Below are 13,724 nucleotides of genomic sequence, written 5' to 3' on the forward strand. Positions count from 1 at the left end.
TGCGGAGAGGTAAATGATGCAGATCTGTTGTTGTTTTGCAATAGCCCCTCATTTTCTGCAGAGTCAAATTCCAGCGTCAAAGGCACATGCCAGGGCAGGAAAGATTTTTCAGTTGGGCGGTCTGCTATCTCCAGAGTTAAAAGCGCCCCTCTTTCCTGCACCTTTGAGCACGTGGGTGGTGCTGTGGTCTAAACCACTGAGCCTAGGGCTTGCTGATCAGAAGGTCGGCGGTTCGAATCCCCGTGACGGGGTGAGCTCCCATTGCTTGGTCCCTGCTCCTGCCAACCTAGCAGTTTGAAAGCATGTCAAAGTGCAAGTAGATAAATAGGTACCGCTCTGGCGGGAAGGTAAACGGTGTTTCTGTGCACTGCTCTGGTTTGCCAGAAGCGGCTTAGTCATGCTGGCCACATGACCCAGAAGCTGTACGCCGGCTCCCTCGGCCAATAAAGCGAGATGAGTGCCCCAACCCCAGAGTCGTCCAGGTAAAGGTAAAGGGGTCCCTTTACCTTTACCTGCTACCTGTGTGGCCTTGCAAAGTGACCTTTCTCTCAATGCAGTTGACTACACAGCAAAATGAAATGGCACGTTTCCCACTAGGTGGTGCTCCAGGATGCAGGCAAAACTCTTTCAGCTTGAATTTTCTGCTTGCCGTCTTTACGCTGCTCTGGTGTGGCTTCTTTGCCTCTGTCTCAGAGTGATTTTGGATGTTGCGATGCTATTTTATTGTGATCTTGTTTGTTTGGTTTTCATCTTCGTGTGGCTCCCTGGGGTGGCCTATTGATTGTATAAATAAATAAATACCGCTCCAGCATTGCTGTCAGATAACCTTTAGGTAATAAAAAGTTAAAATGCCAATGAAGCGCTATGACTTAACAACACACTTGATGGTCAAGGGGGGGGGCACTCACCCAGACTTCCATGTTTGTGCCTTGTTTTTAGGCCCAGTGTCTGAGCAAGGATTGATAACCGCCTCTTTCAGCAGGTGTGGGAGAAGCATTCACCACCCCGTGAAGCCCATCTCTCAGCCCTTCCTGGCTAGCTTTTATAAGCCAGAATGGGCAAGGATCAAGGAGACAGGTGGTTGGTTTCACTCGTCCAAGCAGCCTGTCCACATCCTCGGAGGTAACAGATTGGAATTGATCCCACGCAACTTGACTAGACAGGACTCTAGCACTCTCCCGCCCCGGCCCTGCTCCCATGGTGGCGTCTACCTCTTTCCAAATCTGAGTGACTTTATCTGCAAAAAACTTTGCAAAATCATTGCAAGAGATCATGTGGCCTGTACTGGGCCCTGATGGAGCAGGTGGTTCCGCTAAATTGTGAACCACCTGAAAGAGTCTCCTGCTGCTGTTTTCTGTAGATGCAATAGAGGCGGTGAAGAAGGTCTTCTTCGCCATTGCTATTGCCACTTGGTAGGCTCGACATTGAGCTCTAACCTGTGTCCGGTCAGATTCAGAATGAGTTATTTGCCACCAGCGCTCTAGCTGTTTCATTGCCCTCAGATCCATGGAAAACCATGGAGCTGTCCGGGCTCCATGCAAGCGGAGAGGGTGCTTTGGAGTCAAACAGTCAATAGCCCTGGTTAACTCCACATTCCAGCGGACCACCAGGGAATCAGCAGAAAGGCCATCAACATGGGATAAAACATCCCCTACCACTCTCTGGAAACCATTTGGATCCAAAGGGGAAGGGTTAGGAGAAGTCCAGTTGCACCAGGAAGTGATCTGACCATGGCACTTCTTTTGTTTAGTTTTACTTAGTGTCAGATCACCAACATCCTTAGAGGTGAACACCAGGTCTAAGGCATGTCCGTGGCTATGGGTTGGGCCAGACTTATTCAGGGACAGCCCCATGGAGGCCATACTTTCCACGAAGTCCCGAGTGGCCCCTTGTAAGATCGTGTCAGCGTGGATGTTAAAATCCCCTAGGACAACCAAACTAGGTGGTGGTTAAACGTTTGAAACACACCCAAAATTCAAGAAAAACATTCTAGGAAATCACATGGTTTCTTGAAAGCTGTTGCCTTTCTTAGCTGTGAGGCAGGCTGCAAATTACAAATGCACACAGACAAAAATATAGAGGCAAGAGCTAGTTCTGAGTCACGCACTTGGCAGAGATGGGTTTTTCCCTAGAGAGCATTTGCATCTCTGCAGCTGTCATTCTGGACCTTCAGGCTTTGCATGTAGGTAAAACCCCCATGTTACAGACTGAAGTGCTTGAGAACTGCTATCCCACATAGATATGGAGCCTCCTATTTCACCTCATAAGGGGTTTTCTTTACCTTTAGGGGGTTAAACAGTGCTTCAGTTCAGGTCAAGACTGGAGTACCATCATTGAAAGCAATGTTTTCCCACTTTTAAGCCATTATGGCTTCCCTCAAAGAATCCTGGGAGTTTCTTAAGGGTGCTGAGAGTTGTTAAATGATCCCTGTAGGATCCCCAAAAGAGGATGTATCTGGGAATTCCCAGACATATGGCAACCCTACACTAGCTGCAGTGTCTGAACCGACCTCAAGGGTAGCCCAGTGTAGAATGCATTGCAGTAGTCCAGTCAAGCTATTCCTGTCCAGGAGCAGCTATGAAGCTGGAGAAAAGTTCTCTTGGCTACTGAGGAAATCTGTGCCCGCAGTCACAAGGATAGACCTAGGAATATTCCCAAGCCATATACCTTTTTAGGCTGTGTCAGTCAAGAAGGGCAAGGGTTGAGAGTGCATGCAGACAGCTGCATACTGAGAAGCACCTTCTCCAGGTCCAGGGCCGGGTTTAGGTTTGATAAGGCCCTAAGCTACTGAAGGTAATGGGGTCCTTTATATATGTCCAGCTGCCCTTTGTCAACAACAAATTGTCACTGTTTTTTGTGTTGAATATATACTATATGGTAATTTATGGACCTAATAGGTATCTAAAGCCATTTGCGCATGTTGCCATGCAACCAGTCCATGCAGAATGTAGGCACCCTATATATAGAAATGAGCAAAGCAGTGATATTTTAGGGAGCAGGCCAGCAGGCGGGGCCCATTACTTACATCATAGGAGCCTACAAAACACTGTTGCTGTATGTAGGTTTTATTTGTTTTTTTATCTTATATTTTGGAAATGTACATCCAGGTGTCTTTTCCTTTAAATTTTTTTGGGGCCCCCAAGAGAGTGGGGCCCTAAGCTATAGCTTGTTTAGCTTATACATAAATCCAGCACTGTCCATGTCCCTGGGAAGCATCAACAGAAACTGATCCCAGGAAACCCAAGTAGATGGAATGTTGAAATCCTCATCTGGACATGCTATAATTTGCAGCTGATGGATCTGGGGTCATGCCTGAGCATTGAGCGGTGTAAGAGTCACTCCGAAAGAAAGCGAAAGAAAAATCCCTTAATGTAAGTTGCACTGGTGAACTTTACACAACCTGGCCCACCCACCCAACGGGGGAAAACCCAGATTCCCAAATGACACTGGTTGAGCCAGATAAATACATAGGATGGTTTGTGATTCTTACTGAATAAGCAAAGCAAACTGACTGTTGCCAGGAGTAAATAAAGAGGCCTTGCCTCTTTAGAATGCAATTTGTTCTTTCCCCCGTTTAGTATCTCTGCTGCTTTTTTTCATCGAGTTTGGAATTTCCACTCTTCTGCAAGAGTTTTGTGTTGTGGTTTGCAAGAATAACGTGCCATTTTAGAGAATGCCTTTTGGCTCATAAAAGCTCCCTTATTCTCGCAAATGAATTTCTGTGCCCCAGGTGCTTCATTCTGCACTTTCCTTGCAAATTAAGACAGTTCTGCCAGATCAGAAGAAGAAGAGTTTGGATTTGATATCCCGCTTTATCACTACCCGAAGGAGTCTCAAAGCGGCTAACATTCTCCTTTCCCTTCCTCCCCCACAACAAACACTCTGGAAGGTGAGTGGGGATGAGAGACTTCAGAGAAGTGTGACTGGCCCAAGGTCACCCAGCAGCTGCATGTGGAGAACAGGGAAGTGAACCCGGTTCACCAGATTACGAGTCTACCGCTCTTAACCACTATACCACACTGACTCTATCCAAAGATCTATCTATCCAGCTTCCTGTTTGTCACTGTGGCCAGCCAGATGCCTCCACAAAGCTCACAAGCAGGACATGAGAGAAGTAGCCCCCCTCTGATTGTTAGTTTTCCAGCGGCTGGAGTCATTCTGAGCTTTGCTGGAGGTAGCATAAAGCCAGCATGACTCCATGGGCTGAGCACCTGTTTGGCCCACATGGTCCCTGCTTGGGTTCCCAGCATCTCAAGCGGGATATCCCCTCTCTGAAATTCAGGAGAATCCATGCCAGTCATTGTAGACAATATTCAGCTAGATGGAAAAGCTGTGTGGGCAGGATTCAGCTAACTAGTCCTGCTAGCAGAAGCCCATGCAAGGGGTTTTTCTAGTGCAATGGGGCTTCCTCACTCTTTCCTTCTGCGTGTCTCCCATGTCTGTGCTGCCCCTCTGCTGAGGAATGCAGATTCCTAGGTCCCTATCTACCAAAGACTTTAATGCACAAATCAGGTTGGCCCATAGGTAACATGCAATGACCCTTCACAGTCAATGAACTGCTTGCCAGCATAGGAGAAAAGTATTTAATCAGCCAAGTACATTTATCTAGCATTCTTTCTTTTGATGTGTGTGCTCATAATTTGCTTCTCTTTGGATGTAATAATACAGTGGTAGCTTGTTTCTCAAACGCCTTGGTACTCAAACAACTTGGAACCCAAACACTGCAAACCCGGAAGTAAGTGTTCTGGTTTGCGAACTTTTTTTGGAAGCTGAACATGCTCCATTTTGAGTGTTACGCTTCTGTTTTGAGTGCCACACTACTGTTTTGAGTCAAAATAAAAAAATTCCTTCCAGTAGCACCTTAAAGACCAACTAAGTTAGTTCTTGGTATGAGCTTTCATGTGCAAGCACACTTCTTCAGATTCAGATGTATCTGAAGAAGTGTGCATGCACACGAAAGCTCATACCAAGAACTAACTTAGTTGGTCTTTAAGGTGCTGCTGGAAGGAATTTTTTTATTTTGACTATGGCAGACCAACACGGCTACCTATCTGTTACTGTTTTGAGTGTTACGCTGAGGTCTGTCTGTTTTGGCTATTTCTTTTGCGTTTTTGTTTTTGCAGCTCTTTTTTGTACTATTTATTGTTGTTAGCCGCCCTGATCCCGGCTTCGGCTGGGGAGGGTGGGATATAAATAAAATTTATTATTTATTATTATTATTTTATTATTTTTTTGTTTTGTTTTTGTGACTGTCTGGAACCCAGTTCAGCTATTGATTGATTGATTGATTGATTGACTGACTGATTGTGTGACTGCAGTGCATTGTTTATTGCTTTCAATTTATGGATCAATGGTCTCGTTAGATAGTAAAATTCATGTTAAATTGCTTTTTTAAGAGGTTGTTTCTAAAAGTCTGGAATGGATCAATCCATTTTGCATTACTTTCTGTGGGAAAACGCACCTTGGTTTCGGAACTCTTTGGTTTTGGAACGGACTTCCGGAACGGATTAAGTTTGAGAACCAAGGTACCACTGTAGATCTGTACGCCATATGGGCTTGGGGATCATTGCGTTTGTTCTGCAGAACCTTTAAGAACTGGATGTTGGATGGCACCAGAAGTTGGTGTGGATATCTTTTTTCTTTTCTTTTTTGTGGGAGTGTTGAGAGTTTGTTGTTACATTTTTGCATACATTTACTAGCTTATGAGCACATTCCAGCTGCTGCCTCCACTGGGTTCTACACGGCAACTTCATTGAGAGTTGGAAACATTGGGAGCAAGGTTTTCAAAGTTATCTCACTGCATCTGGAGCAGAAAATGTCAGGAAGAAATGGCAATTAGCAATTCTGCTAATTGTTGGGTGGTGCTGTGGTCTAAACCACTGAGCCTAGGGCTTGCTGGTCAGAAGGTTGGCGGTTCAGATCCCCGCAATGGGGTGAGCTCCTGTTGCTCAGTCCCTGCTCCTGCCAACCTAACAGTCCGAAAGCATGTCAAAGTGCAAGTAGATACAGTGGTACCTCGGGTTAAGTACTTAATTCGTTCTGGAGGTCCGTTCTTAACCTGAAACTGTTCTTAACCTGAAGCACCACTTTAGCTAATGGGGCCTCCTGCTGCCGCCGCGCTGCAGGAGCACGATTTCTGTTCTCATCCTGAAGCAAAGTTCTTAACCTGAGGTACTATTTCTGGGTTAGCGGAGTCTATAATCTGTAGCGTATGTAACCTGAAGTGTATGTAACCCGAGGTACCACTGTAAATAGGTACTGCTCTGGTGGGAAGGTAAACAGTGTTTCCGTGCACTGCTCTGATTTCTCCAGAAGCGGCTTAGTCATGCTGGCCACATGACTTGGAAAAACTGTCTGCGGACAAACGTCGACTCCCTCAGCCAGTAAAGCGAGATGAGAGCCGCAACCCCAGAGTCGTTCGCAACTGGACTTAACTGTCAGGGGTCCTTTACCTTTTTAATTCTGCTGAAGATTTGGTGGTTTTCCTCATTAAAGGGCAGAAGATATAGCAAAAGTCCTTGATTCAGGATATACTTCACTTCTCATGAGAATGTGGTGCCTGAACCATTTGGAAGCATTCACAGATACAGTGGTACCTCGGGTTACATACGCTTCAGGTTACAGACTCCGCTAACCCAGAAATAGTGCTTCAGGTTAAGAACTTTGTTTCAGAATGAGAACAGAAATCATGCTCCGGCGGCGCGGCAGCAGCAGAAGGCCCCATTAGCTAAAGTGGTGCTTCAGGTTAAGAACAGTTTCAGGTTAAGAACGGGCCTCCGGAACGAATTAAGTACTTAACCCGAGGTACCACTGTACATGGAGACACTATGGAAAAGTTTGTCGATGAACTCAAAGCAAGTAACTGAGCGATAAATTTGCACTCAGTGCAAAAGAGCAGAGATTAGAGGAAAGACTTCGGAGGGATCCTACTCTGGAGAAAGCAATTGGACTATGTCACGCAGCGTCCCTACCAGAGAAGAATGGCAAACCAAGCTGATGGAGTGCGCCGAAATGGCAAAATTGACCGGAAATCTTAGGAACCAAGAAGACAGAAACTTCAATAAAGAATGGGAAAAAAATATAATTTATTTAGGAGACCACTGTAAGCAGATAAAAACATTAGCAAGATTGCAATAACGCTTGTAATGTAGCAATTACCATGGACAATATGGAGAGATATAAAACATGGATTATGGAATAATATGCAGCTGAAAAGGTTGACAAAAGGACCCATGGAGGGGATGGTAGGAAGTCCGGAGATTTAGAGAAATCTTTAAATATGGATATGCATATTTTCTTTAAAAATGTTTAGGGGTACTCTCATTTTGACTCAAGAAAACCCACTGTTTTATAGGCTGCCATCGGGGGGAGCAACGAAACTGAAGATTCACCGTGCTAGAGAAGAAACCAATTTTTGTTTTTTTTTGTTTCTTCTCTTGTTAAATTCACAAAATGTTTAGGCGTCTGCATACCCCTGCATCCCCCCAAAAAAAACACTGTGAATATGTATTTTGTGCTGTTTTAATTCCACACTTGTAAAATCAAATCAAATTTATTTCGAAAATAAAAGAAATATGTCATACAGCTGAAGCAGGAAGAGCTGAGTTACAGACTATAACAACTATGAGCTTTTATGGGGGGTGAAGTTGTTGAGCTTTTTTGGGGGACACCACTGTGGTGTAGTGGTTAAGAGCGGTAGACTCGTAATCTGGTGAACCGGGTTCGCTTCCCCGCTCCTCCACATGCGGCTGCAGGGTGACCTTGGGCTAGTCACACTTCTTTGAAGTCTCTCAGCCCCACTCACCTCACAGAGTGTTTGTTGTGGGGGAGGAAGGGAAAGGAGATTGTTAGCCGCTTTGAGACTCCTTCGGGTAGTGATAAAGCGGGATATCAAATCCAAACTCCTCTTCTTCTTCTTCTTCTTCTTCTTCTTCTTCTTCTTCTTCTTCTTCTTCTTCTTCTTTTCACAGCTCAATTCTAGGACACGTATAGCAGCCCAAAGGAGGTCCGATATTTATAGGTTGCAAGGTGCAGTGAGTACTTAAAGAGTTATAGACCCAGGGCAAAAGCACAAGCTAAGATGTTGATCCAACAGGCAACATGCTCCTTGCCCCTTCCTTTTGAAGAGTGGGGTGGGCACGGTGTGGCAAGCAGCCAGAGTTCCAGGACTGGGCAAGCAAATGGGCACTCCCTTGCGTGGGTTTTGTCTGCAAGGCTTGCTTGTGTTGGGACTGGCGTCTCAACATCCTTGAACCCCAAGTTCCAGACCTGTTGAGAGTTGAGAGCAGCAATTTCTTTCTGCTCCTAAATGCCAAGTCAATTTGCCTTAAACTAACACAGTATACAAATGGATCTTTATTCAGTGATCCAGGGTGGAGGAGTGGATCTTCCTGTGCAAAGACAACCTGAGCTTCTGGGGAAAATTTACAAGGGGAGTGGTAGAGGGGCTAAAATCTAAGATCAGCATCTGATGGGAGGAAATGGGACTGCATGATTCATGCATTCCCCAGTGTTAATTTGCTGTTTTAGTTTAAGTGAATGAATAAATGAGCCTCCATCAGGCAGCTGAACAAAGACAGGTTTTAAAATCTGCAATAAACACAAGAAGAACGCTCTGAAAGCAGCACTTCCTGTGATATGGTATTCGCTTACACAGGCCTGTTTCTGTAGGGCAACTCCTCTGTTTGTTCACGCTAGCTAAGACTTCTCCCCAAGTACTTTGTTGTTGTTGTTTAGTCGTTTAGTCGTGTCTGACTCTTCGTGACCCCCTGGACCAGAGCACGCCAGGCCCTCCTGTCTTCCACTGCCTCCCGCAGTTTGGTCAGACTCATGCCGGTAGCTTCGAGAACACTGTCCAACCATCTCGTCCTCTGTCGTCCCCTTCTCCTTGTGCCCTCCATCTTTCCCAACATCAGGGTCTTTTCCAGGGAGTCTTCTCTTCTCATGAGGTGGCCAAAGTATCGGAGTCTCAGCTTCAGGATCTGTCCTTCCAGTGAGCACTCAGGGCTGATTTCCTTAAGAATGGAGAAGTTTGATCTTCTTGCAGTCCATGGGACTCTCAAGAGTTTCCTCCAGCACCATAATTCAAAAGCAACAATTCTTCGACGATCAGTCTTCTTGATGGTCCAGCTCTCACTTCCATACATCACTACTGGAAAAACTATAGCTTTAACTATACAAACCTTTGTTGGCAAGGTGATGTCTCTGCTTTTTAGGACGCTAAATGCCAGATTAACCATCCAATGTTCAAACGTCACGGGCACCATGGTGGAGTGGAACTAACTTGTGCTTCCTCTGTTTAGGACTGGCCAGATCATGCTTCAGTTGTAGGCAAACAGCTCTCCTTTGGTCTAATTTCTTTTTGTAACTGCTTGCAGTTTTCCTCATTTTTATTTTAGCTCAGTGGTATTCCACACGGTGCGCCTTTTATGATCATGGGGTCCGATTCCTCATCTTCAGAGGATAAGACCATGGACTTGGAGGGAGGTCAAGAAGGAATTGTCCACAGAGCCAACCAAACAGGTCCTCACTGCCCCAAAAGCTCCAACTAAGAATGGGTAAGGGAAGGATTTCAATTTGTATTCAAAGGCAAACTGACCTAATTCACATTTCCCGAAACAAAGAATGAATGAGAACACAACCATTCTTCAAAAGTCACACTTCTCTGAATTCTGCAATGCAGTTCTCCAGCCAAGTAATGTGTAAAAAAACCCAACCCCTCCTCCCACACAAATAAATGCATATACAGTAGTACCTCGGGTTACATACGCTTCAGGTTACAGACGCTTCAGGTTACAGACTCCGCTAACCCAGAAATAGTACCTCGGGTTAAGAACTTTGCTTCAGGATGAGAACAGAAATCATGCTCCGACGGTGCGGCAGCAGCAGGAGGCCCCATTAGCTAAAGTGGTGCTTCAGGTTAAGAACAGTTTCAGGTTAAGAACAGACGTCCAGAATGAATTAAGTACTTAACCCGACGTACTACTGTATTAAAGTGTTGATAAAAATGTATATAGTTGTGAAGTGAAATTTGTGTAGGGAAATGGACTGTAGTAGGAGATATGCTTTGCAAAAATGTAATACATTAGGAAAAAATGCATTCAGAAATGTGTCTGTTATGAGAAATTCTCACTAAAATGCTGATGAACGTAAGAAATAAATGAATCACTAACTGATGTGGAAATGTAGAGAACTTAAGACACAAAAAATGAGAAACAGAGAGCAACTGATTTGCCCATTCCTACATATAGTATATTAGCCATGCACTGTGGCCTGTAAACTCTCTCTCTCTCTCTCTCTCTCTCTCTCTCTCTCTCTCTCTCTCTCTCTCTCTCTCTCTCATATTCTGCTTTTCCCCCAGATAGGGACTTGAGTTACCTTATATGAAACACAGAAACAGCTAAAAGATATCACACACACAAACGCAAACAAGCAAGTAAGCAGACACACACCACTCTTGTTTATTTTATATCCTAAGCTGGATCATGTAACTCCTCATTCTTCCTTCATCCACCAACCATGAGCAGCAGCGGTGGGAGAAGATGCTGCTGGTGGGATGTTCTCTTCCATGGGACCCTCCTAGATATAACAGCCCTTGTCTGGACCTGGAAAACCCTGATTGTGACTTTCCATAGTTGATCCAGCTTATCCACATATTTGGGGTTTGCATGCCATCGCCAAGGTATTCTCAAGACGCTCCAGAAGCAATATTTTCATGTTTGGGGAAAGTAACCACCCCATCCTTTCTCACCAAGTAGCTTTCGGCATCTCCAAAGCACTTTTGAAAGCTCAGCCGTTCTACAGGAAGTCCATTTTCTTCTCACTTAAGGCCGGCTGCTATGATAGACCCTGGCACATGGCCTTCGTTAGCTCTCTGGCTCGGTTACACAAATATTATCTGGCCCAACAGTATGTGTTCTCCTTCTACAGTTATGCTTTTCACTCTTGAAATATACTCTGAAATATATATAGTGTGGATTTCATGCTCTTTATTCAGCTCATAGTAGTGAGGAATGAAAGTTCCCCCCAAATATCTGCTTTATATACATTATTTACACAATGGGCCCCACGTGATTGGCTAATTCCAGGATTCTCCTGTAGGCCAATCAGATTGCGGATTCACTTCCACCTGGAGCTGGATTGGGTGGCTCCTGCGGACCAATCAGACTGCTGCATTCTGAATCCTATTGTTCTAGGACCAATCCGACTGCTGAATTTTGGATCCTATTCAACTTAGTACATATCAACTCTGTCGCCTGACACGTTTCTTTCACTGGAGCCACAACAGGCAGTCGTTACAAGAGGGATGTGAAAAGGCCAGGAAGAACAGTGGACAGGAAGGATTGCTAGAGAACACAACTTCTCAGGTGTTCTCTATTGCTTGACAACACACCTGTCAGAAGCAGGATGTCTCTGATGGCCAGTTATAGGGAATCACAAGTGGGGGAAGTGCTCCTGCACTCAAGTACTTTTTGCAGGTTCCCATCGGCATCTGATTGGCCATCCTAACAACAGGATGGGGGGTCTAGAAAGGCCATTGGCCGGATCCAAGAAAGCTTCGAGCTTCCAGACTTTTCCCCTCTCCTGTCTTACTTCTAGCATTAACTACATATCTGAGCCAGTGTGGTGTAGTGGTTAAGAGCAGTGGACTCGTAATCTGGTGAACCGGGTTCGCTTCCCCGCTCCTCCACATGCAGCTGCTGGGTGACCTTGGGCTAGTCACACTTCTTTGAAGTCTCTCAGCCCCACTCACCTCACAGAGTGTTTGTTGTGGGAGAGGAAGGGAAAGGAGATTGTTAGCCGCTTTGAGACTCCTGAAGGGGAGTGAAAGGCGGGGTATCAAATCCAAACTCTTCTTCTCTTCTTGCTTCCCACTTTCTCTAGGAGGCAAATTCTAACCCTTGGCTTTCAAAACATGCTCCTAAAAGCTGGAGGATGGGAAGAGATCAACGACACCTTTACTAAATATTATAAGTGCATCTTTATTTTGTACAACTTGGTATACAATGACAACTTGGGATGCTTTAACTAAAAAAAACCCCCGACAACCACTGGATAGCAAAACAATCACTATGGACCAGGAGACTCACAAGCAGAAACTGAAGCAACATCTGTACAGTGGTATATTTACACTCTTTTTATAGATACATTAACAATATTATTATTATTATTAATATTACTATTATTAACATTTGTATCCTGCTTGTTCCAAGCAGCTCAAGGCAGCGTACATGAAAATACTTCATTGATTTTATCACAATAAGCTTGTGAGGCTGGCTGTTTATCTTATATACAAACTGCTCCACAGACTAATGCCATCAAAGTGGTTTCCAGAAAGGTTAAAAAAAGAGAAATACAAAAAGAAAAAAGAGAGAGTCTGAGACAGAGTGACTTGCCTGAAAACCATCGTTTGTGGCCAAAGCAGAAACTTGAACCTAGGTCCAAGTGTAGCACCTAATCCCTAAGCCACACCAACAGCAATCCTGATATCACACAGACTGTCATCAAGATGCTAGTACATTATCAATGCATACTATTGAGCAAAACATCACAATTTTACATGTGGTTTTCACAGCCATCTGCCTAGAGCCCAAAAGGGCTTTTCACAGAAGAAGCAGCTTCTGGGAGTTTTTACTTCATTTTGTTTTTAATAAAAAAAACCAAGTGCTATTTACATTTTGAGGACTTTTCCATTTTCCTCCATCCATTTTACAGAGGATTCTTTCTATTCCCCTTTAAGGAGGAAACATGTGCAAACAGCTACTGCGCTTTTCTGTCAAGTGCTTTAACAAGGAACAGGAAACGAAGGCTTCCCTTTGGCACCACACCAGCACCACCCAGGTGAGGTAGCCTGACAGAGATTCCATCCCATTTTCGAGATGGGGAAAACCGAGGCAGCAGAGGAAATGCTGGAGACTTCACAGGCCCTTGAATCTGGTGGGACCTCTAAGCCAACTTCCATTTTATCCTGGCATTCTGGTAGCGGCGTAAAGATCAAGCCGCTTTTTCCAAAACTAGGACCTGGGGTTGGTTTTTGAACTATATGGCTGAGTCTGGAAGGAGGCTGGAGCTGAATTCAGGTCTCCCATGAATGGCAGCTGTTTGAGTCAATCAAGAGGCAACAGGCAAGCTCATCGCACCCTGATTGTTGAAAACAAGTGTTTGTGGGGCAAGGTAGCTGTTACGCCAATGTCCAGCACACTCAGGATGCTTCTGGTTTCATTGCGGGACAAGTTTCCTTTGATGTACAAGATGGCGGACAGGTGCTCCTTGCTGTCAAAGAGGAAACACGGAGTGTCAGAATTCGAAAGGATACAGCAACACAGAGGCAGTAGAAATATTCAACGAAAGAGAGCAGATCTGGGACTCCCAACTCTCTGAACTCGACTACTGTCCCTGATTTATCTAAGAACCTAAGAAGAGCCTGCAGGAATCAGGCCAATGGCCGATCTAGTTCAGCATTCTGTTCTCACAGGGGCTGACCAAGATACCTGTGGTAAGTTTGCAAGTAGGCCGCCGAGACCATATAATACCGGTCCTGAATTACCTACATTGGCTCCCAGTACGTTTCTGAGCACAATTCAAAGTGTTGGTGCTGACCTTTAAAGCCCTAAACGGCCTCAGCCCTATATACCTGAAGGAGCATCTCCACCCCCATTGTTCAGCCCGGACACTGAGGTCCAGCACTGAGGACCTTCTGGCAGCTCCCTCACTGCGTCAAATGC

General features: G+C 45.0%; 1 protein-coding gene across 1 annotated transcript in view; it reads right to left on the reverse strand.

The window, feature by feature from the left end:
• Positions 1-11,956: 11,956 nt before the first annotated feature.
• TNFAIP2 (TNF alpha induced protein 2) overlaps positions 11,957-13,724 on the reverse strand; it is a 28,890-nt gene continuing 27,122 nt past the window's right edge. Inside the window, exon 12 of the mRNA XM_081192405.1 lies at positions 11,957-13,272. Coding sequence (XP_081048531.1) covers positions 13,131-13,272 — 142 coding nt within the window. The 3' untranslated portion in view covers positions 11,957-13,130. The remainder of the gene's footprint in view (positions 13,273-13,724) is intronic.

The sequence above is a fragment of the Podarcis bocagei genome, assembly GCF_964188305.1.
Source record: "Podarcis bocagei genome assembly, chromosome: 1".
NCBI classification, from domain to species: domain Eukaryota; kingdom Metazoa; phylum Chordata; class Lepidosauria; order Squamata; family Lacertidae; genus Podarcis; species Podarcis bocagei.